The 22,847-nt window shown below is 57.2% G+C and overlaps 1 protein-coding gene across 7 annotated transcripts; it reads left to right on the top strand.

The window, feature by feature from the left end:
- The first annotated feature begins 1,240 nt into the window (after window positions 1-1,240).
- Window positions 1,241-12,896, top strand: HYOU1 (hypoxia up-regulated 1). 7 transcript variants are annotated; one of them, XM_062197169.1, is made up of 26 exons: window positions 1,241-1,323; window positions 2,297-2,393; window positions 2,588-2,681; window positions 2,864-2,942; window positions 3,080-3,234; window positions 3,318-3,394; window positions 3,669-3,850; window positions 4,104-4,219; window positions 5,254-5,446; window positions 5,593-5,727; window positions 5,832-5,914; window positions 5,995-6,127; window positions 6,242-6,429; window positions 6,605-6,743; window positions 7,176-7,236; window positions 7,726-7,805; window positions 8,157-8,342; window positions 8,426-8,598; window positions 9,090-9,177; window positions 9,263-9,385; window positions 9,500-9,633; window positions 9,771-9,855; window positions 10,776-11,016; window positions 11,106-11,156; window positions 11,406-11,459; window positions 11,580-12,896. In XM_062197169.1, exons 2-26 carry the CDS (start codon window positions 2,303-2,305, stop codon window positions 11,636-11,638), a joined length of 3,000 nt encoding a protein of 999 aa, XP_062053153.1. In that variant the 5' UTR covers window positions 1,241-1,323; window positions 2,297-2,302; the 3' UTR covers window positions 11,639-12,896. The 7 variants fall into 7 exon arrangements, with proteins under 7 accessions (XP_062053153.1, XP_062053154.1, XP_062053156.1 ...); XM_062197170.1 differs by lacking the exon at window positions 1,241-1,323 and adding an exon at window positions 1,336-1,404; XM_062197172.1 differs by lacking the exon at window positions 1,241-1,323 and adding an exon at window positions 1,718-2,203 and having other exon boundaries at window positions 8,429-8,598.
- The last annotated feature ends 9,951 nt before the right edge of the window (window positions 12,897-22,847 follow it).

Raw genomic sequence — 22,847 nt, 5'->3', positions numbered from 1 at the left:
AAATTTCTCCCAATTTTTCTAGTATCTGAACACTGAACTATTCCAAAAATAGCTCTCTCCCTGGTTCTGCCAGTAGGTTGATCTTTCAAGCATAGTTACCTGGCTATGTCCACCTAAGCACCATGAAAAATGTAGAGCAAGGAACTGATGAGGATTCCTTTAACAAGCTCGGATTTGACAAAGTGCTGGCCACGGCAGCCAGGTCTTTAAAGAAAGTCCTGGCAGACCGAGGCAGTGCCGGCATCCCTTATGGGCACTGGTTCCAGTCCCTGCTGCTCCACTTCCTATCCAGCTCCCTGCTAATGCACCTGGGAAAGCCGCGGAGGCTGGCCCAAGTCCCTGGGCCCTCACACCCACGTTGGAGACCTGGAACAAGCTCGGGGGCTGCTGGCTTCGGGCTGGCCCAGCACCAGCCACTGTGGCCATCGGCGGAGTGAACCTCTCTCTGTCTCTGCCCAACTCCGCCATTCACATAAATAAGTTAGTAAATAAAGCAATAAACCCTGGCAAGGATTGGGTCACATTTTTAAAGAATGCGCCCTCTAAGGGCTGCGAAGCGCTTTAATTATCCCCAGAAGCAGTTAGAGATGGTGTAGATTTAATGCAACAGGAAAACGGGGTACACGCGTGCTCACCGCACCGTAGCCTCAATAATAAAAATGCCTTTTGTCTGTAGCGCTTCACAGTTTGGGGTTTTCTTTCGTGTACGAGGGGGGTTTAGGGTAAGGAGTCCAGGCCAAGTCCCGCCACTAACACATCGGTTATTCCCGGCCCACCAGCGAAGTCTGATTTATGCCTTGTTTTCTCAATGAGACAGGGAGGCTGGGGAGGACCCAGCCCGCGGCGCAGCCATTCTCAGATGTCCATCCAAGCCCGGCCAGCAAACGCCTCTTCCGCACGGCCGCGGAGGCGATGCAGGCCACTGCCGGGGCTCCCCAGGGGACCCAGAGGTCCGAGCGCGGGACCGACCTGCTCAGGGCTCGCTCCAGGTGCGGGTCATCCCCGAGCCCTCGCCGCGATGCACCCAGCGCCAGGGCCGCCGCGGGGCCGGCACCGGCGGGGAGGGAGCGGACGCGCCGGCCCGTGACGTGGCCCAATGGGCTGGCGGCGCCGGCGCCTCACCCCAACTGGCGGACGGGCCCCGCGGCCGCCTCCGGGACAGCGCCGGGACGGAGAGGGGCGGGCCTAGGACGTGGCCCAATGGGAGCGCGCGCCGGAGCGGCGGGGGCGGGGCCGGGCGCGGGGAGCAGGGCCGGGCGGCGGCGGCTCCAATGAGTGCGCGCCGCGTCCGGGGCCGGCTGGTGCGCGAGACGCCGCCGAGAGGTTGGTGGTTAATGTAACAGTTTGCAAACCGAGGGGAGTTGTGAAGGGCGCGGGCTGGGGGGCGCGCTGCCGGTCTCGTGGGTACGTCCGCGCCGCGTCTGACCCAGAGCTGGGGCCGCAGGAGCGGAGGCAGGAGGTAGCAGGGGTGGGGATGCAGCCCCGGGGCCGGCCACCTCTTGTCTTGTAGGGAGGCAGCGTGCTGGCTCCGGGGGCGGGTCGGTACCGGGAGGGAGGGCCGCACGGACGCTGGTGCTCTCGGCCCCGCGCTCGGGCCCCGCCGCCGGCCTTCGGGCCGCCCCCGCGCGCTGAGGGTGGCCAGGACCCGTTTCCGGGCTTGGGCGCCTCAGCTTGGGTCAGGTGAGGCTCAGGTGGACAGCGGATACTCGATACCCGCCGTGAGAGCAACCTTAGGGCTCGCGGCGCAGCGTCTGTGTGGGCTGCGGGGCCCCGCGAGCGGGATGAGGAAGGGGAGTGGGCGGGACGAGCCGCAGGGATGCTGAGGAGACGGGCCCCTTCCATCCCAGCCACCCCCAGCGTCATCGCCTTTCAGTTCCCGTGCAGGCCCTGGCCGGCTTTGCTCGCTCGCGGGGAACTCCAGGTGTGGAGAGGTGGTTGAGCCCTGGCCAGGGATCCCCGGCCCCACCCCGGGTGTCTGACAGCCGGGCCCGGTGCTGGGTACGCCGGCTACTGCCTGGAAGGCTCCTGTCTCCTTCCTTCCGGCCTAATATCTTCTCTCGGGGATGTGATGGAGCCCAGGGCCCATGCTGTTTCGCCTGGGCCTTGGTGTGGACACTGCTGGGGATGCCTGGAGAGTGGTTGACACTCATCAGGAGGTGGAAAGGGGGTATAAGCTGCTGTGCCCTGGGCGAGAATGGAGTAGGTACGAATCTTACCGTTTCTCTGGTCTGGAAGTGGCTGTGTCTCCGTCACTCGGGGCATCCGGTTACTAGTGTTTTTTTTCCCTCCTCCCCAGGGCATAATGGCAGCCACAGGCAGGAGGCAGAGGCTGAGGAGGCCAGCCTGCTTTGCCTTGATGGCTGTGCTCTTGGCAGACCTGCTGGCACTGAGTGGTACGTACGGGGTCTGAGCCAGTGTCACATGGTGGGAAGGGGGCTCGAGGCGCCTGGTCAGAAGTCTCTTGGGTTGCAGGACCCAGGCTTTCTTCTCTGTCTCTTGCTGTCTTATTCTCTACATGGAAAGTGGAGGAGGCTCCGTAAGACAGGGAGGGAGGCTCACCCACAAACCTCTGCTCCCCCCTCCCCAGACACGCTGGCAGTGATGTCTGTGGACCTGGGCAGCGAGTCCATGAAGGTGGCCATCGTCAAACCTGGAGTGCCCATGGAAATCGTCTTGAACAAGTGAGGCCGGCCCCAGGGCGGGGGTCAGGAGGGAGGGAGCCCGGGCTCCGTGTGGGTGTGGGGTGGTCCTTGTAGTGCCCACAGCTGACAGTGGCCTCTGAGGGGTTGATTGTACGTGAGGTGCTGAGGCTCCTGAACCCACATGTGCTGCAGAACCTGGGTTCAATGTCTGTTTTCCCCAGGGAATCTCGGAGGAAAACCCCGGTGATGGTGACCTTGAAAGAAAATGAGAGATTCTTTGGAGACAGTGCAGCAGGCATGGTGAGCTGCCAGCATCCATTTCCAGTGTGGTGGGCAGTGGGCAGACCCTGAATCTGGTCCCTTATCTGTGTCTGACATAGGAGATGGGCACCCCTGGGCTTGAGACCCTAATACTCAGCCTGCTCCTCACCTCACAGGCCATCAAGAACCCCAAGGCCACCCTGCGTTACTTCCAGCACCTCCTGGGGAAGCAGGCAGACAACCCACACGTGGCTCTTTACCGGGCCCGTTTCCCGGAGCACGAGCTGAGCTTCGACCCCCAGCGGCAGACCGTGCACTTCCAGATCAGCCCGTGAGTGCTGCGCTGGCGCAGGCGGGCTCCTCACGGTGCGTGCTCACGGCTTCCTTGCCACCAACTACCCTCCCTCTCCCCAGGCAGCTGCAGTTCTCACCCGAGGAGGTGCTGGGCATGATTCTCAACTACTCCCGCTCCCTGGCTGAAGATTTTGCTGGTGAGTGCCAAGGTGGGACCCGTGGCAGCCAGATCCCCCAGGAGCTAAAGCAGCAGTTCACAAACGGGCAGGCACATCTGGCTATGTCTGAAGACAGCTGGTTGTCACATCTGGCCTCTGGTGGGTGGAGGCCAGTGACGCCGCTTAGCATCCCTGGAGTGCACAGGAAAGACCCCAGCAACAGTTACCTGGCCCCAAGTGTCAGTAGCGCCGAGAGTAGAAACCCTCATCCAGGCATGGAGCTGGTGGGACCCTGTTCTCTTGTCCTCTGCAGAGCAGCCCATCAAGGATGCGGTGATCACCGTGCCGGCCTTCTTCAACCAGGCCGAGCGCCGGGCAGTGCTGCAGGCTGCTCGCATGGCCGGCCTCAAAGTGCTGCAGCTCATCAACGACAACACTGCCACCGCCCTCAGCTACGGTGTCTTCCGTCGAAAAGACATCAACACCACCGCCCAGGTGAGCAGGGGAGGCGCCCTGACCAGACACACAGGGGGCCAGAGTCTGAGGCTGGCGGTCTCCTGGCCTGTTTTGCATCTCATTTGCATGGCTGGCTCTTGGCAAAAGGCGGCTGCAGCCTCCTCCCAGCCCATGCTGGGGCTGCTGGAGTTTATGCTGAGAGCTGGCCGGGGTCCCTGGAGGCAGGCAGGTGGACAGCAGCGCCCTGAGGTCTGATGAGGCTCCTGTGACACTTGCTCTGATGTCGCCGCAGAACATCATGTTCTATGACATGGGCTCAGGCAGCACCGTGTGCACCATCGTGACCTACCAGACGGTGAAGACAAAGGAGGCCGGGATGCAGCCACAGCTGCAGATCCGGGGCGTGGGGTAAGTGGGTGCTCAGGGGTGGGCTTCTTGTCGAGACCCTCGAGTCAGGGGTTTCCTCCTGGAGGGGCACCACTCCCCTTCCTGATCGCTGTAGGAATGCTCCCCAGGTTATAGCATCGCTTGCCGTGGGGCGCCGCTGCCCAAGAGCAAGGCCTGGGGAGGACGGCTGGGAAGGCTGAAAGGCAGGGAGCCCGTGGAGCGTCTAGGGAAATGCACAGGACGGCAGGCCACCTGTTAGGTGTTAGAGGCCATCATGTTTTCTCTTTTGAATTCACGTAAAAGCTGCTCGCTCTTGTCAGTCTGCTGTCGGTGGATTCCGGCACCCCCACGCTGGTCTGGCCGTTGCCCCCTACCTCCAGGATTAAACAGGACCTCTCTGTCTCCTTTGGGTTCTCTCCGTAGCGCAGTGAGAGGCTGGTGTTAACAATGCCAATCTGACTGCAGCCCGTTTCTTCAGAAAGCACTCAGTCCCACCAAAACCTTGCTGTGCCCACCTAAGCCCCGCCTCCCACAGCTCGGCTCTAGCCCCAGCCCTCTTGCTCTTTCGTCTCCAGTGGCGCCCTCCTTTGGAACTTGCTCTCTCAGGGTCGTTATGAGCACTGTTCCTTGCATCTAGAATGTTCTTCCCTCTCTCTACCAGCCCACCCTTCAGGTTTCAGTTCAGGCATCACTTCTTTAGGGAAGCTCTCCTGGATGTTGCTAAATAGCCCACGTGCACGCCCGGCCCGCTGCACTCTCCTTTGTGCACACACTTGACAGCGACGTGGCCTTCCCACTGCTAGATCATAAGCCCTGGCAGCAGGGACCCTGTCTCCCGGCCACTCCTGCCACAGTTACGTTCCCAGAGACGAGTGCATAGTCGGTGCTCAGTAAATACCATGAATGAATGAGCGAGCTGCTTGCGTGGGGTGTCAGCCATGCTGTGGGGAGCAGAGAGCAGAGTGTGGGTCCCTGCCTGAAACATGGGGCTCCTGAGTGGGCGGAGGGACCCCCACATGTTCCTCACACTTTCCCCTGCTGCCTTCTCTGAGCAGGTTTGACCGCACCCTGGGCGGCCTGGAGATGGAGCTCCGGCTGCGGGAGCACCTGGCCGGGCTTTTCAATGAGCAGCGCAAAGGCCAGCGAGCAAAGGACGTGCGAGAGAACCCGCGGGCGATGGCCAAGCTGCTCCGTGAGGCCAACCGACTCAAAACCGTCCTGAGCGCCAATGCCGACCACATGGCCCAGGTGCCCCCCGGGGGCTGCATGCAGACAGACTTGCCCCCAGGGAGGCGGAGGGTCCCCGCTTCACCCACTGGGCTTGTTGCCTGCTGCTCCTGGGTGTCAGTGCCGCCAGCAGAGAGCAGGCGCTGACACACCTCATCCTCCCCCAGATCGAGGGCCTGATGGACGACGTGGACTTCAAAGCAAAAGTGACCCGAGTGGAGTTTGAGGAGCTGTGCGCCGACCTGTTCGAGCGGGTGCCCGGGCCCGTTCAGCAGGCCCTCCAAAGTGCCGAGATGAGTTTGGTGAGGGTCTGGGGCAGGGGCCACGGAGGACGTGGGGGAAGTGTCAGTGGATAAGGGGGGCGTCGACCGCACGCAGTCCCGCTTCACATTCCTCCCCTCTGCAGGATGAGATTGAGCAGGTGATCCTGGTGGGCGGGGCCACTCGGGTCCCCAAAGTTCAGGAGGTGCTGCTAAAGGCCGTGGGCAAGTGAGTGTGGGGCTGGGTCTGCCCGGCGGAGAGTGGCGGGGTGTCCCCGTGGATGGTGCTGGAGCCTGGGACTCTCCTAGGGAGGAGCTCGGGAAGAACATCAACGCGGACGAGGCGGCTGCCATGGGGGCCGTGTACCAGGCAGCTGCCCTGAGCAAAGCCTTCAAGGTGAAGCCGTTCGTCGTCCGGGACGCCGTGGTCTACCCCATCCTGGTGAGTGAGCCCCCCATTTCCTCTCCAGGCAGGAGCCCGCTTCCCTCTGTCTCCGCGGCCAGGGCTCCCCGCCCCCTCCGGTTCTCCAGTGCGCCCTGTCTGCCTGCTGTGTAGGTGGAGTTCACCAGGGAGGTGGAGGAGGAGCCCGGGGTCCGCAGCCTCAAGCACAATAAGCGCGTGCTCTTCTCCCGCATGGGGCCCTACCCTCAACGCAAAGTCATCACCTTCAACCGCTACAGCCACGATTTCAACTTCCACATCAACTACGGCGACCTGGGCTTCCTGGGGCCTGAGGATCTTCGGTGAGGGGCAGGGTGTGGGGCCTGCGGGGCCACTGGGGGAGCAGGCCGAGGGGTTGGGGCGAGGTGGCAAGCCGCCTCTTTGGGCAGTAGCTTGGCCTGGCCTTGGGGAGCGCCCCTGCCGGCCCCAGCGTGAGGCTGTGCGGTCCCCTCAGACTCTTCTCTCCTGCCCACCCAGGGTGTTTGGCTCCCAGAATCTGACCACAGTGAAGCTGAAAGGTGTGGGAGAGAGCTTCAAGAAGTATCCCGACTACGAGTCCAAGGGCATCAAGGCCCACTTCAACCTGGACGAGAGCGGGGTGCTCAGTCTAGACAGGGTGAGCACAGAGCGGGCTGTGTGTGCAGGGCAGGGGCCCAGGCCTCACCGGCCCCTTTCCGGGCGGCTTCTGCGTGGTGTTAGGACGTGACAGACAGGGCGTGGAATCAGCAGATCTTGGCTCCACTGGGGATCTGGCTTGGGTTCGCTCGTGGGCTACCCATGCTTACGGGCGTTGTGGGATTCTCTGAGGGAGCCCAGGAATGACAGAGGCAGCCACTGTGTGGAGCACTTCTGGGCTGCTTTTGAGGATGCGCCGTGGGAAGTGTGCCCGTGCATGCTCCAGGGGGTACGGGAGCCAGGCTTCTTCTCTCGGGCTCATGATCAAAGGGGGCGGGGGCCGTGCGGGGGTCCTTGGGAAGGCAGGCCAGCACCGGGCCCGAGGCGGGAGGTGGCATCGTAGGTGTGCGGCTTCACTTAGACCTGTTTGCAGGTGGAGTCTGTGTTTGAGACCGTGGTGGAGGACAGTCCGGAAGAGGAATCTACTCTCACCAGTAAGGAGCGCCTGCGTGGGCGTGCGTGTGCGTGGGCGTGTCTGAGAGAGTACGCTTGGACTGGGGCAGTTCAGGGAAGCAGACAAGGCATTGCCCTTGGCTGAGGAGGTGGAGTCACTGCTCTGGTCCCCTATTTTTTCCTTTTTTTAAAAATTTATTTGAAAGGCAGAGTTACAGAGGGAAAGAAATAGAGATAGAGATCTTCATCTGCTGGGTCACTCCCCAAATGGCCAGAGCTAAGCCGATTGGAAGCCAGGAGCCAGGAGCTTCTTCCAAGTCTCCCATGTGGGTGCAGAAGCCCAAGCACTTGGGCCGTCTTCCAGTGCTTTCCCAGGTGCATTAGCAGGGAGCTGGATTGGAAGTGGAGCACCCAGACCTCGAACTGGTGCCCATACGGGAAGCCAGCATTGCAGGTGGCAGCTTAACCTGCTAAGCCACAGCGCCAGCCCCTGTGGTCCCCTTTTGAGTCTTTGGCTTTCTTCCTCCTAGAACTCGGCAACACCATTTCCAGTCTGTTCGGAGGTGGCGCGACACCAGATGCCAAAGAGAATGGTACTGACACGGTCCAGGTGAGCTCAGGGAGGAGCTGGGGCATGGAGGACAGCACGTGGGGCAGGGGGCAGTTGGGTGGGCTCAGCTGCTTGGGACTCGGAGCAGCTCTCACCTTCCCCCCGCCCCCAGCCCAGCCTTCTACAGGCTCCTCCGCGTTCCAGGCTATTCCCTGTTCCAGAGCCCAGAGCCGCTGCCCTCCTCTCCAGACCCTCTCCCTTTGTCGGGCCTGCTGACCGTTCCCATGCACTTGTCACCTGTCCTCCCTGACGCTGTGCCCTGAGCCATGAGCACCTGCACTGCCGAGGCCAGGCCTGCCCTGGGTTCTGCGGCTGAGGCTCCCCTGCAGCGTGTCTGTGTTTGTCCCCCAGGAGGAAGAGGAGAGCCCTGCTGAGGGGAGCAAGGACGAGCCTGGGGAGCAGGCAGAGCCCAAGGAAGAAGCAGGGGCCCCCCGAGAGGATGCCTCTCCGCCCCCATTCCCTGAGCCTGAGGGGGACACCGGCCCTGAGGGAGCAAAGGCAGCAGAAAAGGAAGATGGGGACAGACCTGAGGCACCGGTGAGCGGAGGATGCGGGGACAGAGGGCGGGGCTGCCTGCTTCCCGCTGCGGAAGACTCTCCTCAGTCCCCTTTCCTGCCCAGAAGCCAGGCGAGAAGCGGGAGGCAGGGCCCGAGGGCACCCCCGCGGCCCCCGAGGAAGAGAAGAAGCAGAAGCCCGCCCGGAAGCAGAAGATGGTGGAGGAGATCGGGGTGGAGCTCGTCGTTCTGGACGTGCCTGACTTGGCAGAGGTCGAGCTGGCCCGCTCAGTGCAGAAGTAAGAGGGCGCGAGAGCGTGCGCCTGCGTGTGCGCTGGACGTGGGGCCTAGTGGGCGCGAGAGCGTGCGCCTGCGTGTGCGCTGGACGTGGGGCCTAGTGGACGAGAGAGCGTGCACCTGCGTGTGCGCTGGACGTGGGGTGTAGTGGGCGCGAGAGCGTGTGCCTGCGTGTGCGCTGGACGTGGGTGGGGCCTAGTGGGCGAGAGTGTGCACCTGCGTGTGCGCTGGACGTGGGGCCTAGTGGGTGAGAGTGCGTGTACACACGTGTGCACATGTGTGCACTGGACTTGGGGCGTAGTGGGCGAGAGAACGTGTGCCTGTGTGTGTGCTGGACGTAGGACGTAGTGGGCGAGAGTGCGTGTACACACGTGTGCACATGTGTGCGCTGGACGTGGGGCGCAGGGCGTGGAGCAGCCTCCTGCCCAGGAGAAATGCCCAGAGTCTGAGCCCTCAGCCCTCTTTCCCTCGTGCCTGCTTCTTCGTCCCACAGGCTCGAGGACTTGACGTCGCGAGACCTGGAGAAGCAGGAACGGGAGAAGGCTGCCAACAGCTTGGAGGCTTTCATCTTTGAGACGCAGGTGGGTGGGCTGGGCAGCACCCGGTCCCTGGCTCTGAGAGCCTTACCGGGGGTTGCCGCCCGCACACACCCGTGTCCCTCCCTAGGACAAGCTGGACCAGCCCGAGTACCAGGAAGTGTCCACCGAGGAGCAGCGCGAGGACATCTCGGGGAAGCTCAGAGCCGCGTCCACCTGGCTGGAAGACGAGGGCTTTGGGGCCACGACCGCGGTGAGGGCCTCCCAGGACGTGGCTGGTGGGGCGAGGGGCTACGAGGCCATAAGGAGGGACGCGGGGCTGATCCAGGGCTCTCTTGTCACCCCTGCCCAACCCCACCTCCCTCAGAAGTTGAAGGAGAAGCTGGCGGAGCTGAAGAAGCTGTGCCAAGGGCTGTTTTTTCGGGTAGAAGAGCGCAAGAAGTGGCCCGAACGGCTGTCGGCCCTCGACAATCTGCTCAATCATTCCAGCATGTTCCTCAAGTGAGCGGACCTGCGCCCTTTCTGCTTCATTTAGTCCTGCCAAGGCCCCTGGCTCTGGTTCCGTCCACTGCCACCCCCCACACCCTGGGCCTCTTCCCACCTAGCCCAGGGCTCACTGTCTCCTCTCTGCCATCCAGGGGAGCCCGGCTCATTCCAGAGATGGACCAGATCTTCACGGAGGTGGAGATGACCACGTTGGAGAAAGTCATCAATGAGACTTGGGTAACCGCCGCGGAAGCTGGCCATCGGCCCCATGGGAGGTGGTGGGAGCCAGAAACGTGGCAGCGTCGGCCTCCTTGCATAGCTGCTGACTAGGAAGGCAGGATGTTTGCATCTGAGCCTGCTTTTTTTTTTTTTTTTTTTTTTTTTTTTTTTTTTTTTTTTTTTTTGACAGGCAGAGTGGACAGTGAGAGAGAGAGACAGAGAGAAAGGTCTTCCTTTGCCGTTGGTTCACCCTCCAATGGCCGCCGCGGTAGCGCGCTGCGGCCGGCGCACCGCGCTGTTCCGATGGCAGGAGCCAGGTGCTTCTCCTGGTCTCCCATGGGTGCAGGGCCCAAGCACTTGGGCCATCCTCCACTGCCTTCCCGGGCCACAGCAGAGAGCTGGCCTGGAAGAGGGGCAACCGGGACAGAATCCGGTGCCCCGACCGGGACTAGAACCCGGTGTGCCGGCGCCGCAAGGTGGAGGATTAGCCTAGTGAGCCACGGCACCGGCCAAGCCCGCTTTTGATTAGCCCCAAGCAAGGGTCAGAGCTGAGAGTCGGGGGGAACAGAGAAGCCTGGGCCCATGAGTGAGGGAGAGCCAGGCTCAGAGATGGGCTGGGTGTGGACCAGCCAGGTGACCTGTCCTGTGAGGCATACGCTGCTTGGGATGGGTGGGGATTTCCTGAGTCAGAGCCTAGACGTGCAGAGGCCAGGAAGGAAGAAGCAAGGGCTTCGCTCCGCTATGGTTGCCCCAGAGTTGGAGGCTTGCAGCGTGGGCCCCTATGGCCTGCCTTGCAGAGGCGCCCACTCACCTGGGGGCAGACAGCAAGGGGTGGCAGAGTGAGGGGCCTGGAGCTGCTTGGGGACCGATTCCTCCTGGGAGAGAGACGGCTGCGCACACTGTGGCCAGCGCTGAGCCTGTCCTGGCCTCCCCCACAGGCCTGGAAGAATGCGACGGTGGCCGAGCAGGCCAAACTTCCCGCCACAGATAAGCCTGTGCTGCTCTCAAAAGACATCGAGGCCAAGATGATGGCCCTGGACCGCGAGGTGCAGTACCTGCTCAATAAGGCCAAGTTTGCCAAGCCGCGGCCCCGGCCCAAAGACAAGAACGGGACCCGGGCAGAGCCTCCCCTCAATGCCAGTGACAGTGACCAGGGGGAGAAGGTCATCCCCCCAGCAGGTGAGGGCCGGGTGCCTGTTTCCCTGTTCCTGCGGGCAGGGGGCGCTGCTCTCCCTCCTGGGCACACACTCATCCTGCTCTCCCCACAGGCCAGATGGAGGATGTAGAGCCCATCCCAGAACCTGAGAAAGTAGAAGCGGGTGAGTGGGGAGACTGGCGGGGAACACTGTGTTAGCGGGGTAGGCAGACTGGCAGGTGCAGCCCACAGACTACAACCTTTCTAAAAACTAGAAGAGCTCCTTTAAAAAAGGAAAGCAGGCAGAGACCCCCGTGGCCCACACATGCTCAGTCATTAGCTGACTCTTTCCAGAAGCAGTTTGCCAACCCCTCACTCGGTTAGCTTGTCCCTGCTTTCTGTGGAGCCTGACCAACCCTTTGCTTCCCCAAAGCAGAATCGGAACCAGCAAGCTCAGAGACTTTGGAGTTAGGAGGTCCGGGAGCAGGTGAGGGTGGAGCCGGGGCATGCCGGGAAGCCTGGGTGGTCTCGGGGAGGACAGCCATAGGGGCCCCTGGGCTACTCCCTCTGTCTCAGCTGCTGTCCTTGGCTCTCCCCTCCCCCACAGCATCAGAACCGGAGCAGCCAGCGCAGCCGAAGCAGCCTGTGAAGAATGATGAGCTATAACCCCCACCTCCCGGCCCTGTTTGTCACCACCCCCTTCTCCTGCCACCTCTATTTATTAAACATCGATGGGGGAGGGGTCGGTCCTGCCCTGGGGGCTCCTTTTCTCTCACTTGCAGCTGGAGTGTGGAGAAGGGGAAGGAGGGGCCAGCTCACCGGCTCCTTCTGGGATAGCTCTGAGGTTAAAGCCGGAACTTGTCTACCCCCTGCTCCCACCCCGGCTCCCTGCCCACCCAGGCCCTACACTGGGGAATAATCACTATTAGGTCTTAAGGCTTTGCCTGCAGGTAGGCGAGAGAACAGCCACAGTGGCTGACTGGGCCTGGAGGTGGGGAGGGCATCCTGGGACATGGGAGAGTGTCCAGTCCTCTCTGGTCATCCCGCCCTCCCTCCTTCCCCTTCCCCCATGAAACCCATGTCCCGCTGGGCCAGTCTGCACAGCCTCAGTTACCAGCCTTGGTTTCTGAGTCTCTGCCCCTTCCTCCCTCCAAGGGCTTCCCATCCCTGCCCCGCCCCCCACCCCAAGCATTTTCTCGGCTTCCTGGTGCAGGTTGGGTAGTTCTCTGCCCCTTGCCCAAAGCCTTCCATCTGGACTGACAAGGAAATCTGGAAGTATTCCGCTCTCACGGATGACCCCTACTGGCCAGAGGAGGCAGAGGGAAGGGGAGGGGGAGGTGTGTGACAGCCCTGGAAAGCCTGTGGAGTGGTCAGCGTGGGAAACCAGCATCCATCGTGCAAGCCCTCAAAACCTGCATCTTCCCCGTAGGCTGGCCGCCCTGGGGCCTGCGCCCACCTGCCTCCCCTCCTGCTGCTCTGCCCCCACCCCCCGGGCTGACCAAATGTGCTTGCTACTGTGAGCCCCTATGCTGAGACCCTGGGGCCTGGAGAGCCCACGGTGTGAATGTAAACACAGCACCTCACTCTTGGAGGCAGGCTTTGCGGGTGGAGGAAGAGGGCGGGCGGCCTTCCTCTGTGCATCGCTCTGCTGGGGTGGGGGCGGAGGGCACCTGTCCTGCCGCCGGAGCTGGAGCAGCCTCCTGCACTCCGGGACGAGGGTGAACCGGGTTGTGTCAGTCATTCTGTCTTTTTTGTCCTTTTTTTTTTTGTTTTTGCCACATTGGCAGAAAAGGTCCCCCCACCCCCTTCTGTATGTTCGAGTTCTTTCATTAGCAGTTGAGGCTGGTTGGACAGGTTTGAATCAAATTGTACTTTGCTCCATTGTTAATTGAGAAATTGTTTCAATAAAATATTCTTTTCTATAGTTTTTGTGCTGTCATTTTGAAACATGAGCTTGTTTCCCAGATATACATGATGCATGTGAAGGGGCAGCCATTGGGTACAGCAGTCAAGCCACGCTTGGGATCCCACATCCCACATCAGAACTCCTGGGTTACAGTCCTGACTGCTTCCAGTTCAGTTCCTGCTAACACACCGAATGGGAGCGGTAGAGGCTCCAGGCTCGTGGCTTCAGCTTGTCCCAATGCCGGCTGTTAGGGGCGTTTGGGGAGCGAATCAGCAGATGGAAGATCTCTGCCTTCAAGTTAGAATTTCAAGACTGCATGTTTAACATAGAAGGTAAGACAGGGAGTGGACAGGACATTTACCCTAGTTAAGATGCCCATGTCCCAGATTGGAGTTTCTGGGTCCAGTCCCCAGTTCCTGACTCCAACTTCCTGCCAATGCTGGTCCTGGGAGGCTCCAGTAGTTCAGTTCTGGGTACCCACGTGGGAGACTTATTGAGTTGAAGCTGCCTGGATCCAACCCAACTACCCCTTCCAATTATGGCAATCATTTGAGGTGTGAACCAGTAGGGGGAGCACTTTCTCACTCAACAATTTCACTTGCTGGCTTACGCTCTCTGACCCAAATTTCATTTAAAGATTTATTTACTTGAAAGAGGGAGAGACAGAGATGTTCTGTCTGCTGGTTCACTCCCTAGATGGCCACAAGGGCAAAGCCTGGGCCAGGCTGAAATCAGGAGGAGTCAGGAGGGTTTCCCACGTGGGTGGCAGGGCCCCAAGTACTTGAGCCATCTTCTGCTGTTTTTCCCAGGCCATTAGCAGGGAGTTGGATTGGAAATGCAGCAGCCGGGACACGAACCAGCACCCACGTGAGATGCTGGCATCACAGGCAGTGGCTTTACTTGCTACACCACAACACTGGCCCCTCAAATAAAATTTTAGGTTACCTTTCAAAAGATTGTTAACATTCTGGACTTAGTTGAGATATATTTTTTTCATGAAAATAAAATTTTGGTCTGTTTTCCCTCTACCATTATTCGGACTTCTGCCTGCCAGGCATTCGTAGGTAGCGTCCATTCTCAAGGTAATAAGGCAGTGCACAGAGGCGGGGCAGTTGGTCTGAGGACCACCTGTTTGTAATCTGCCACAGGAACATAATAGAGATTCACCTCGTGGCTCAGCTCCCTCTTTTCCCAAGGGAGGGAAAACTGTCTTGAGTCATTTACATATCCAAGCAGTTGAGTATATATTTAATGATGACGGAGGTCATTGTTTTCTCTGAAGACTGGACAGGTTAGACAAGTTTTGAACCTTAATAATAGATGGCTGAGGGCAGTTTTGAATTCACAGCAGAATTCATCAGTACAGAGTGTCCCCATGCAACTCCCACACGCTCAGCCTCCCCCAGGGTGGTGAGCCCGTACTTCACTGTCATCCAAAGGTCTGTGTGACAGTTATGGTGGAGGGTATGTGTCATTTGACAAAATCCGCAGACCGTCCAGCACCAAGAGTGGGCAGTAATGTAAAACGCAGACGCTGGGCAGCGCCAGTGTAGCTTCGTGGATCGTTGTAAGCAGATCACGCCTGTGCAGGGCGCTGAGAGCGGCCGCTCTGGATTGCACATGGTTTCCGTGTATCCCCCAGGGCTCAGCTCTTGGGACCTTGGACCCTAGTGTGGCGGTGTTGAGAGGTGATGGACCTTAAAAGGTTGGGCCCAGGGGCCGGCACTGAGGTATAGCAGGTAAGGCCTCCACCTGCAGTGTCAGCATCCCATAAGGGCGCCAGTTTAAGTCCCGGCTGCTCCACTTCCGACCCAGCTCTCTGCTATTGAGCCTGGGAAAGCAGCGGAGGACAATCCAAGTCCTTGGGCCCCCGCAACCACATGGGGGACCCAGAGGAAGCTCCTGGCTTCAGACTGGTCCAGCTTTGGACATTGCAGCTATTTGGGGAGTGAAATGGCAGATAGAACTCTCTCTCTCTCTCTCTCTCTGCCTCTCTGTAACTCTACCCTTCAGATAAACAAATAAAAATCTTAAAAAAAAAAAAGTTGGGCCCTGTGGAGGTCCTTAAGTCACTGGGAGTGCACTTGCAAGACATTAAACTCCCTCTGTGGGACCGCCGAGCTCTCCAGAGCACGTTGCTAAGAAGTGAGCCCAGCTCCTAAACCATTTTCTGGCTTTCTGGCTTCCTGTGTCCAGGTACACCCACATGTGATCCTGCCCTTATGAGACCATCACAGTGAGGTTCCTATCATCTTATGCCAAGGCCTTGGTCTCAAATCTCCAGGACTCTGAGCCAAATAAGCCTTTTTACTTTATAGCAGTAGCCTGTATTGGGTATTTCGTTGTAGTGATAATACAGTAGCTCCGAGTGTGTGGAGGCAGGGGCAAATGGAACATTGCTTCCCACTGAATTTTGCTCAAATTGCTCTAATTTTTTTAAGGGTTTTTAAAAACTTATTTGAAAGATTAACAGAGAGGGAGAGGGAAAGACAGAGATCTTTCACGTGCTGGTTCACCCCTCAAATGGCCCAACAGCAAGGTCTGAGCCAGGAACTCCATCTGGGTCTCCCACATGGGTGGTGGGGACCTAAGAACTTGGGCCACCATCTGCTGCTTTCCCAGGCACATTAGCGGGGAGCTGGATCTGAGGCAGAGTAGCCAGGACTCAAACTGGCACACTAATGTGGGATGCTGGCGTCACAAGCAGATTAACCTGCTGCGCCACGACACCAGCCCCCTAACAAAGTGGTGCCAAATGTGGAGCCCGTCTCCCCTTCCTTCAAGTCTCGGTGGTCCTGTAGCCTGCCTTGGCCAACAGAAGCCAAGCTGAACCATCTGGAACGAGGCCCCAAGACGTCTGCAGGCTTCAGTTCTTCCTCAGACCCCTGCCATGAGAAGGAGCTCCTGCTTCTCTGCAGGATGACGCAAGACCACACGCAGCACGCGCTTCGTCTCCTCTGGGCCCGTCTGAGATCAGCCAGGTACCAGGCCACCCGCCTACAGACACAACAGCCAGGCCCTGCTGACCCAAGGACTTGTGCGCTATAAGACGTTCGTGATTGGCTTAAGTGACTGGACTCTGGGGTGATTTTGTTCATTGTAATAGTTAAGTACAGGGACCAGCGCTGTGGCGTAGCGGGTAAAGCTGTCACCTGCAGTGCCGGCATCCCATATGGGCGCTGGTTCAAGTCCCAACTGCTCCACTTCTGATCCAGCTCTCTGCTATGGCCTGGGAAAGCAGTAGAAGATGGCCCAAGTCCTTGGGCCCCTGCATCCGCGTCTGGGAGGCATGGGAGACCAGAGGAAGCTCCTGGCTCCTGGCCTCGGATTGGCGCAGCTCCAGCCGTTGCAGCCATTTGGGGAGTGAACCAGCAGATGGAAGACCTCTCTGCCTCTCCTTATCTCTATGTAACTCTGACTTTCAAGTATATAAATAAATCTTTTTAAAAAATAGTTAAGTACAAATGTTAATTGATAACTTGCTGCTTTGGCAGCTCTCTGAGACCTCTGGACAGTGATTTTTTTTTTTTTTTTTTTTTGACAGAGTGGACAGTGAGAGAGAGAGAGACAGATCTTCCTTTGCCGTTGGTTCACCCTCCAATGGCTGCCGCGGCCGGCACATCTCGCTGATCCAAAGCCAGAAGCCAGGTGCTTCTCCTGGTCTCCCATGGGGTACAGGGCCCAAGCACTTGGGCCATCCTCCACTGCACTCCCGGGACACAGCAGAGAGCTGGCCTGGAAGAGGGGCAACCGGGACAGAATCCGGCACCTCAACCGGGACTAGAACCTGGTGTGCCGGCGCCGCAAGGCGGAGGATTAGCCTATTGAGCTGTGGCGCCGGCCGGACAGTGATTTTATATGTGGACCAGTTGTTCTATTTGTTGGGCAGGAGGACCAGCCTGAAACAAGGCTAGTCTGACATTACTAGAAGCAAAGCAACCTTGACGACCTTCCTAAGAGTTTCATGACTCCTGCTTTATATTTCTGAAATATTTATATGTTGATTTTAACATCTTGACCCACCAGTCTGCCTTGTCTATTACACAGGGTTCAATTTTTCAGCATCTTATAACAATTTCTTTCCTAAGTGTCTAGACTTCTCCCTCCTGAGCTCCTATCTCCTTGGAGGTATTTGTCACCTTGGCTGGTGGACTTGTGATGAACGGCTAAATCTCCTGGGGCTGGCGTTCAGCAGAGCAGAGCTCGGGACACCAGCATCCCGTATTTCAGTGCCTGGGTTCAAGTCCTGGCCCTGCTTCTGACTCCACCTTCCTGAGAACGCGAACCCTGGGAGACAGCAGACGGTGGCTCAAGTCCTTTGTCCCTGGCACCACCGTGGAAGACTCAGATTGCATTCCTGACTCCTAGCTTTTGCCTGCCCCAGCTGCGGTTCTTGTGAGCACTTGTGAAATGAACCACAGATGGGAGAGCTCGCTCGCTCTCTTTCCCTCCCTCCCTCCCTCTCCCTCTCTGATTCAAGGAAACACATCAAGCTCATGTCTAGCATGTGCACTTGCTGATGGATGAGGCTTGAGTAGGGAGGAGGGGTCTGAAACGTACTCACACAGCAGCAATTTTTCTGGTGTTAACATCTTCCAAAGTAGTGCAGCCCCCACGCTGGGAGCTGCTTTCCACACTGACACTCTCTCTGCTTTCAGGTTTTACGGCAGCAAAGTAAAGGCTCGGATTCAGCCAGTCTACCTCCCCGTGTTGCAAACCTACACCCGGGCCTGTTGACACTGAGTTGGCTGCTGTCTTCCGCCCTAAAGATCAACACGGCCAGCCACAGCCCTGCCGGGTACTGCTGAGAGACCATGAGCTGCTGACCTGGGAACTCGCTCTTGCCTTATCTCTGTCCCTGTAACTCTGGGCTTCCTCCAGCGCCCTTGACCCCTACCCCAAAGGCAGGAGGGCACTGCCTCCTGTGCTCCAGGAGCGCAGCCATGGCTCGGTGCACAACTGACAGGGTCCTCACACTTCCTCCCACTTCTGACTGTGGCTGGGGCTGGAGGCCCACAGCCCGCACCGTGTACATCCCTTCAGGACATCTTTATTATTTTCATGATCTTTTCATGTTGTCAAATCTATTGTGTTCTTGGGCGATTTCTTCAGCTGTTTGCAAGATCAGAAAGTACTTCCTCACCCAGAGACTAACTTAGTGGTTTTATTTCCTAAACAGCACCCTTTATCTGGGATTTACTCTGTGTGGGATGTGCAGTAGAGATCGATTTTTTTCTAAATAGCTGGATGATTATCTTACAACATTTATTAATGAATCCATCCCACCCCTCCCCATTGATTTGTGGTTTTTTTTTTTTTATCAGAGTTAAAATCATACATGAAAAGGTTTGTTTCTAGTACAAATTTTTTAAAAAAAGATTTATTTATTTGAAAGGCAGAGTGATAGAGACAGAGAGAGAGAGAGACAGAGAGAGAGAACAAATGAGGTCTTCCATCTGCCGGTTCACTCTCCAAATGCCCTCAACAGTCGAAGCCAGGAGCCTGGAACTCCATCTGGGTCTCTCATGTGGGTGTCAGAGACCCAAGTATTTGGGCCATCTTCAGCTACCTTCCCGGATGCATTGGTAGGGAGTTGGATCTGAAGCGGAGCAGACGGGACTCAAACCAAACTGGTGCTCTGATGTGGAACCTGCTGAGCCATAATGCTAGCCCATGTTTCTGATACACTTTACTCCTTTTAAATGTCAGGCTATGCTCTAAACCACAGTTATAATTACCATACCTTTAGAATTATTTGGCAGTGGAAATTCTTTTCTCTCTTCTTTTTAATTCAAATTTCTTATTCCAATGGTTATTTCGCCAGATGACCATTTTTTTCCCTATTCTCTTTCTTTTTCTTTTTTTTTTTAAAGATTTATCTTTTATTTATTTGAAAGGCAAAGTTATAGAGAGAGGGAGACAGAGAGAGAGAGCTTCCATCCGCTGATTCACTCTCCAAATGGCCGCAAGGACCAAAGCTGGGTCGATCCGAAGCCAGGAGCCAGAAGCTGCTTCTAGGTCTCCTACGTGGGTGCAGGGGCCCAAGCACTTGGGCCATTTTCTACTGCTTTCCCAGACTCATTAGCAGGGAGCTGGATTGTAAGAGGAGCAATAGGGACTCAAACCAGTGCCCATATGGAATGCCGGCACTGCAGATGGCAGCTTAATCCACTACGTCAAAACACTGGCCCCTCTCCAGCTGATCTTTAACACAATTCTGTCCAGCTCTGAAGACATCCAGTTGGTATTTTAGTTAGAATTACTTAAGAACTCCAAGTGAGGGGCAGCCATTTGGCCTGGTGGTGAAAATGCTGGTTAGGATGCCGGTGTCCCACAGTGGATAACCCAGCATCAATGCCTGGCTCTGGCTCCCGATTCCAGCTTCTTGCCTACGTGGACCCTGGGAGGCCTGGTGACTGCTCAAGTAGTGCCTGCCCCCCATGTGGGACACTAGGGTGAGTTTTCAGCTCTCTGGCCTGGCCCATCCCCAGCTGTTGTATGCATCTGGGGAGTGAACCAATGGGTAAGGTTTTCTATGCCGCTCAAAAAAAAAAAAAAAAAAGAAAGAAAGAAAAGAAAAAAAAACCAAAAAAACTGCAAGTGAATTTGAAAAGCGTTGACTTTTTTTTTTTTTTTTTGACAGGCAGAGTGGACAGTGAGAAAGACTTCCTTTTCTGTTTTTTCACCCCCCAATGGCCGCCACGGCCAGCACATTGTGCTGATCCGAAGCCAGGAGCTAGGTGCTTCTCCTGGTCTCCCTTGCGGGTGCAGGGCCCAAGCACTTGGGCCATCCTCCACTGCACTCCCGGGACACAGCAGAGAGCTGGACTGGAAGAGGAGCAACCGGGACAGAATCTGGCGCCCCGACCGGGACTAGAACCTGGTGTGCCGGCGCCACAGGCGGAGGATTAGCCTATTGAGCTGCGGCCCCGGCCAAGCATTGGCATTTTGAAAATATCAAATCATAGCCTCTTTCCCATGCCTGTATCATGATTTAGAGCTCACTCACAGTCGCTTTTATCATCCTTAATGAAGTCTGCCTTCCTTTTTTGGGATTCCCTTCCCTTCTCATTTTTTTTCTTTAACTTTCTTGAGAAATAGACTGAGCAGGCCAGCGCTCTGGCATAGTGGACTAAGCCTCCGCCTACGGCACCAGTTCAGGTCCTGGCTGCTCCAGTTCCAATCCAGCTCCCTGTTAGTGTGCCTGGGAAAGCAGTGGAAGATGGCCCAAGTGCTTGGGGCCCTCTCAAATAAATAAAAGCTTTAAAAAAAGGAGAAGACTGAGCAACTAGCTTCGGCATCCCTACTATGTGCTGACCACGGTGACCCACATTCTCATTCATGCCCACAGCCATGTTAGGGTGGGTTATACAGTCCCTGCTTTGCTGTAGAAGCTGACATGCGACAACTTAGCAGGAATTGTGGGTGAACGGGGATTGCGGTTGGACTTAACTGGCGCTGCTCTGGTTGATGCCATGTTAGACTCTACTTCCGGAATGTCTGCAGGGCCTTGCCCTGTCTCTGGCTTCTGGCTCTGGCTGGCTGCGCCCCGGTCCCTGCCCTGCCTAGCCAGCCAGCTGCAGCAGTGGCTGAGGCAGGATCTCTGTGACCTGCCTGCGCCAGGGGACTCCCCCTGTTCTCACTCGAGTCAGATCTGAGCGCCGCACAGTGGAATCAAGGGTCTGTCCACCTCTGCATTGAACCTCCGTGGCAAACAAAGTGTTAGCAAACAGGGTTTGAGTGCTTCACTCCCCTGAGCTCAAAGTCCTTAAGTCTGTAAACAGTGTCCGTGCTGCGGCGGGCACTGCGGGACACAGGGAAGCTGCCACGTGGGATGCCTGTATCCCGCACTGGAGTGTTCACGACCCGGCTACTCTGCTTCCCACCCACCTTCCTGAAGTGCCCGGAGGCAGCACGTGAAGGCTCGAGGAGCTGATTCTGAGGACCTGTGCAGTGCAGAGTAGGGTAAGCTGCCACCTGCAGGTCCCGGCTGCTCCACTTCCGATCCAGCTCTCTGCTATGGCCTGGGAAAGCAGAATATGGCCCAAGTCCTTGGGCCCTGCACCCGCGTAGGAGACCCAAAAGAAGCTCCTGGCTCCTGGCTTCGGATTGGCTCCGCTCCAGCAGTTGTGGTCATCTAGGGAGTGAACCAGAGAATGGAAGACCTCTCTCTGTGTGTGTAACTCTTTCAAGGAAATACATAAAGCTTTTTTTTTTTTTTTTTTTTTAATTTGAGAGGTAGAGTTACAGACAGTGAGATGGACAGAGAGAAAGGTCTTCCTTCCATGGGTTCACTCCCCAAATGGCCACAATGGCTGGAGCTGTGCCGATCCGAAGCCACAGTGCCGGCCCTTTTATGCATTTATTTGAAGGCACACTGCAAGTGAAAGAGAGAAAGAGAGAAAGAGAGAGAGAGAGAGCGAGCGAGCGAGCTTCCACCCACTGATTCACTCCTTAAAAGCCTGAAGGCTGGAACTCCCTTTAGGTCTCCCCAGCAGGTGGCAGGGGCCCAAGTACTTGAGAGACCATCTGGTACTTGGCCCACGCACTTGAGATACCCAAGAACTTGAGATACATGGTCTTCCATGTGGCTGCAGGGGTCCAAGCACTCGGGCCATCCTCTGCTGCTTTCCCAGGTGTATTAGCAGGAAGCAGCAGGGAATCAAATCAGCATCCATATGGGACGCTGGCATCCCAGGTGGCTGCTTAACCCACGACACCACAGTGCTAGTCCCCTCCCCCATGTCTAAATTTAATTACAAAGGCAAAGGATGGAGGGGAGGAGAGAGGAGACAAATCATCAACTAACACCTTCAGCCAGACCAACAAGAGCAACCGCTCCATATTCCCATTCGTGTATTGAAATTTCAACTCAAAACCCCAGGGAGGGGGGCAGGTGCCACGGCTACTGGCTGCTGCCAGCTCCAGCCCCAGCTGTTACACTCCAGATCCAGCTCCCGGCTAATGCACCTGGGAACGCCGCGGATGATGACGTAAGGTCCTGCCACCCGTGTGGGAGACCCACAGGGAGTTCCAGGCTTCTGGCTTCAGCCTGACCCTGAGTCAGCTGTTTGGCTATTTGAGGAGTGAACCAGTGTATGGAGGATCTCTTTCTCCCTCTCTGTCACTCTGCCTTTCAAAATAAATATTTTTAAAAATCTCAGCAAGGGGCCAGCACTGTGGCATAGCAGGTAAAACTGCCGTCTGCAGTGCCGGCGTCCCATATGGGTGCTGGTTCGCACCCACTTTTGATCCAGCTCTCTGCAAAGGCCTGGGAAAGCAGTAGAAGATGGCCCAAGTCCTTGGGCCCCTGCACCTGCATGGGAGATTCAGAAGTTCTTGGCTCCTGGCTTCCGATTGGTCCAGCTCCAGCCTTTGTAGCTATTTGGAGAGTGAACCAGCAGATGGAAGACTTCTCTCTCTTGCTCTGCCTCTGTCTCTCTGTAACTCTGCCTTTCAAATAAATAAATAAATCTTTAAAAAAAAATATCTCAACGAGTTGGCCATCAAGGTACCATCTCATTCTGCTTACAACTCCAACCAATCTGGAACCAAGAAATATTTCTCCTTATAGATTGTCCCCATCACAAAACGTTGCCCTTTTTTTGCACGTCCAGCCCCTCTTGGTGTTAGGTAGGAAGCTAGGAATCATCCTCTGTGTGTGAGGGGCCCGGGGAGGACACGGCACCTGCAGAGGTCCCCTTGGAAGCAGCCCTGTATTTCACACCACAAAGCGCACCCACGCCTTTACAGGGGGTCTCAGCCTTCCCCGAGGGAAGCTCCCCAGGGGAATCCTCTCCCTCAGCAGCAGGTGGGTTACCTGGCTGATGACACGGAGCGACAAAACCCTCACAGCCCCCTCCAAGGCAGGCCCGCTGGGGGCAGCCCCTCTGCTCTGCGCCAGGTGGGCTCCCCAGCCTGACAGCTGAGAGTGAAAGCTTGGGGGGGGGGGGGATTTCACCTGATTCA

The sequence above is a fragment of the Lepus europaeus genome, chromosome 7 (genome assembly GCF_033115175.1).
Source record: "Lepus europaeus isolate LE1 chromosome 7, mLepTim1.pri, whole genome shotgun sequence".
In the NCBI taxonomy this organism is placed as follows: Eukaryota; Metazoa; Chordata; class Mammalia; order Lagomorpha; family Leporidae; genus Lepus; species Lepus europaeus.
This window is presented reverse-complemented; position numbering and strand designations above follow the sequence as displayed.

Bases quoted from the DNA above. Each gene is read 5' to 3' on its own strand.
- HYOU1 (XM_062197169.1), top strand. From the start codon at position 2,303: ATGGCAGCCACAGGCAGGAGGCAGAGGCTGAGGAGGCCAGCCTGCTTT. The intron at 5,447-5,592 runs GTGCCCCCCGGG...ATCCTCCCCCAG, and splicing joins ATGCCGACCACATGGCCCAG to ATCGAGGGCCTGATGGACGA. The intron at 9,856-10,775 runs GTAACCGCCGCG...CCTCCCCCACAG, and splicing joins AAGTCATCAATGAGACTTGG to GCCTGGAAGAATGCGACGGT.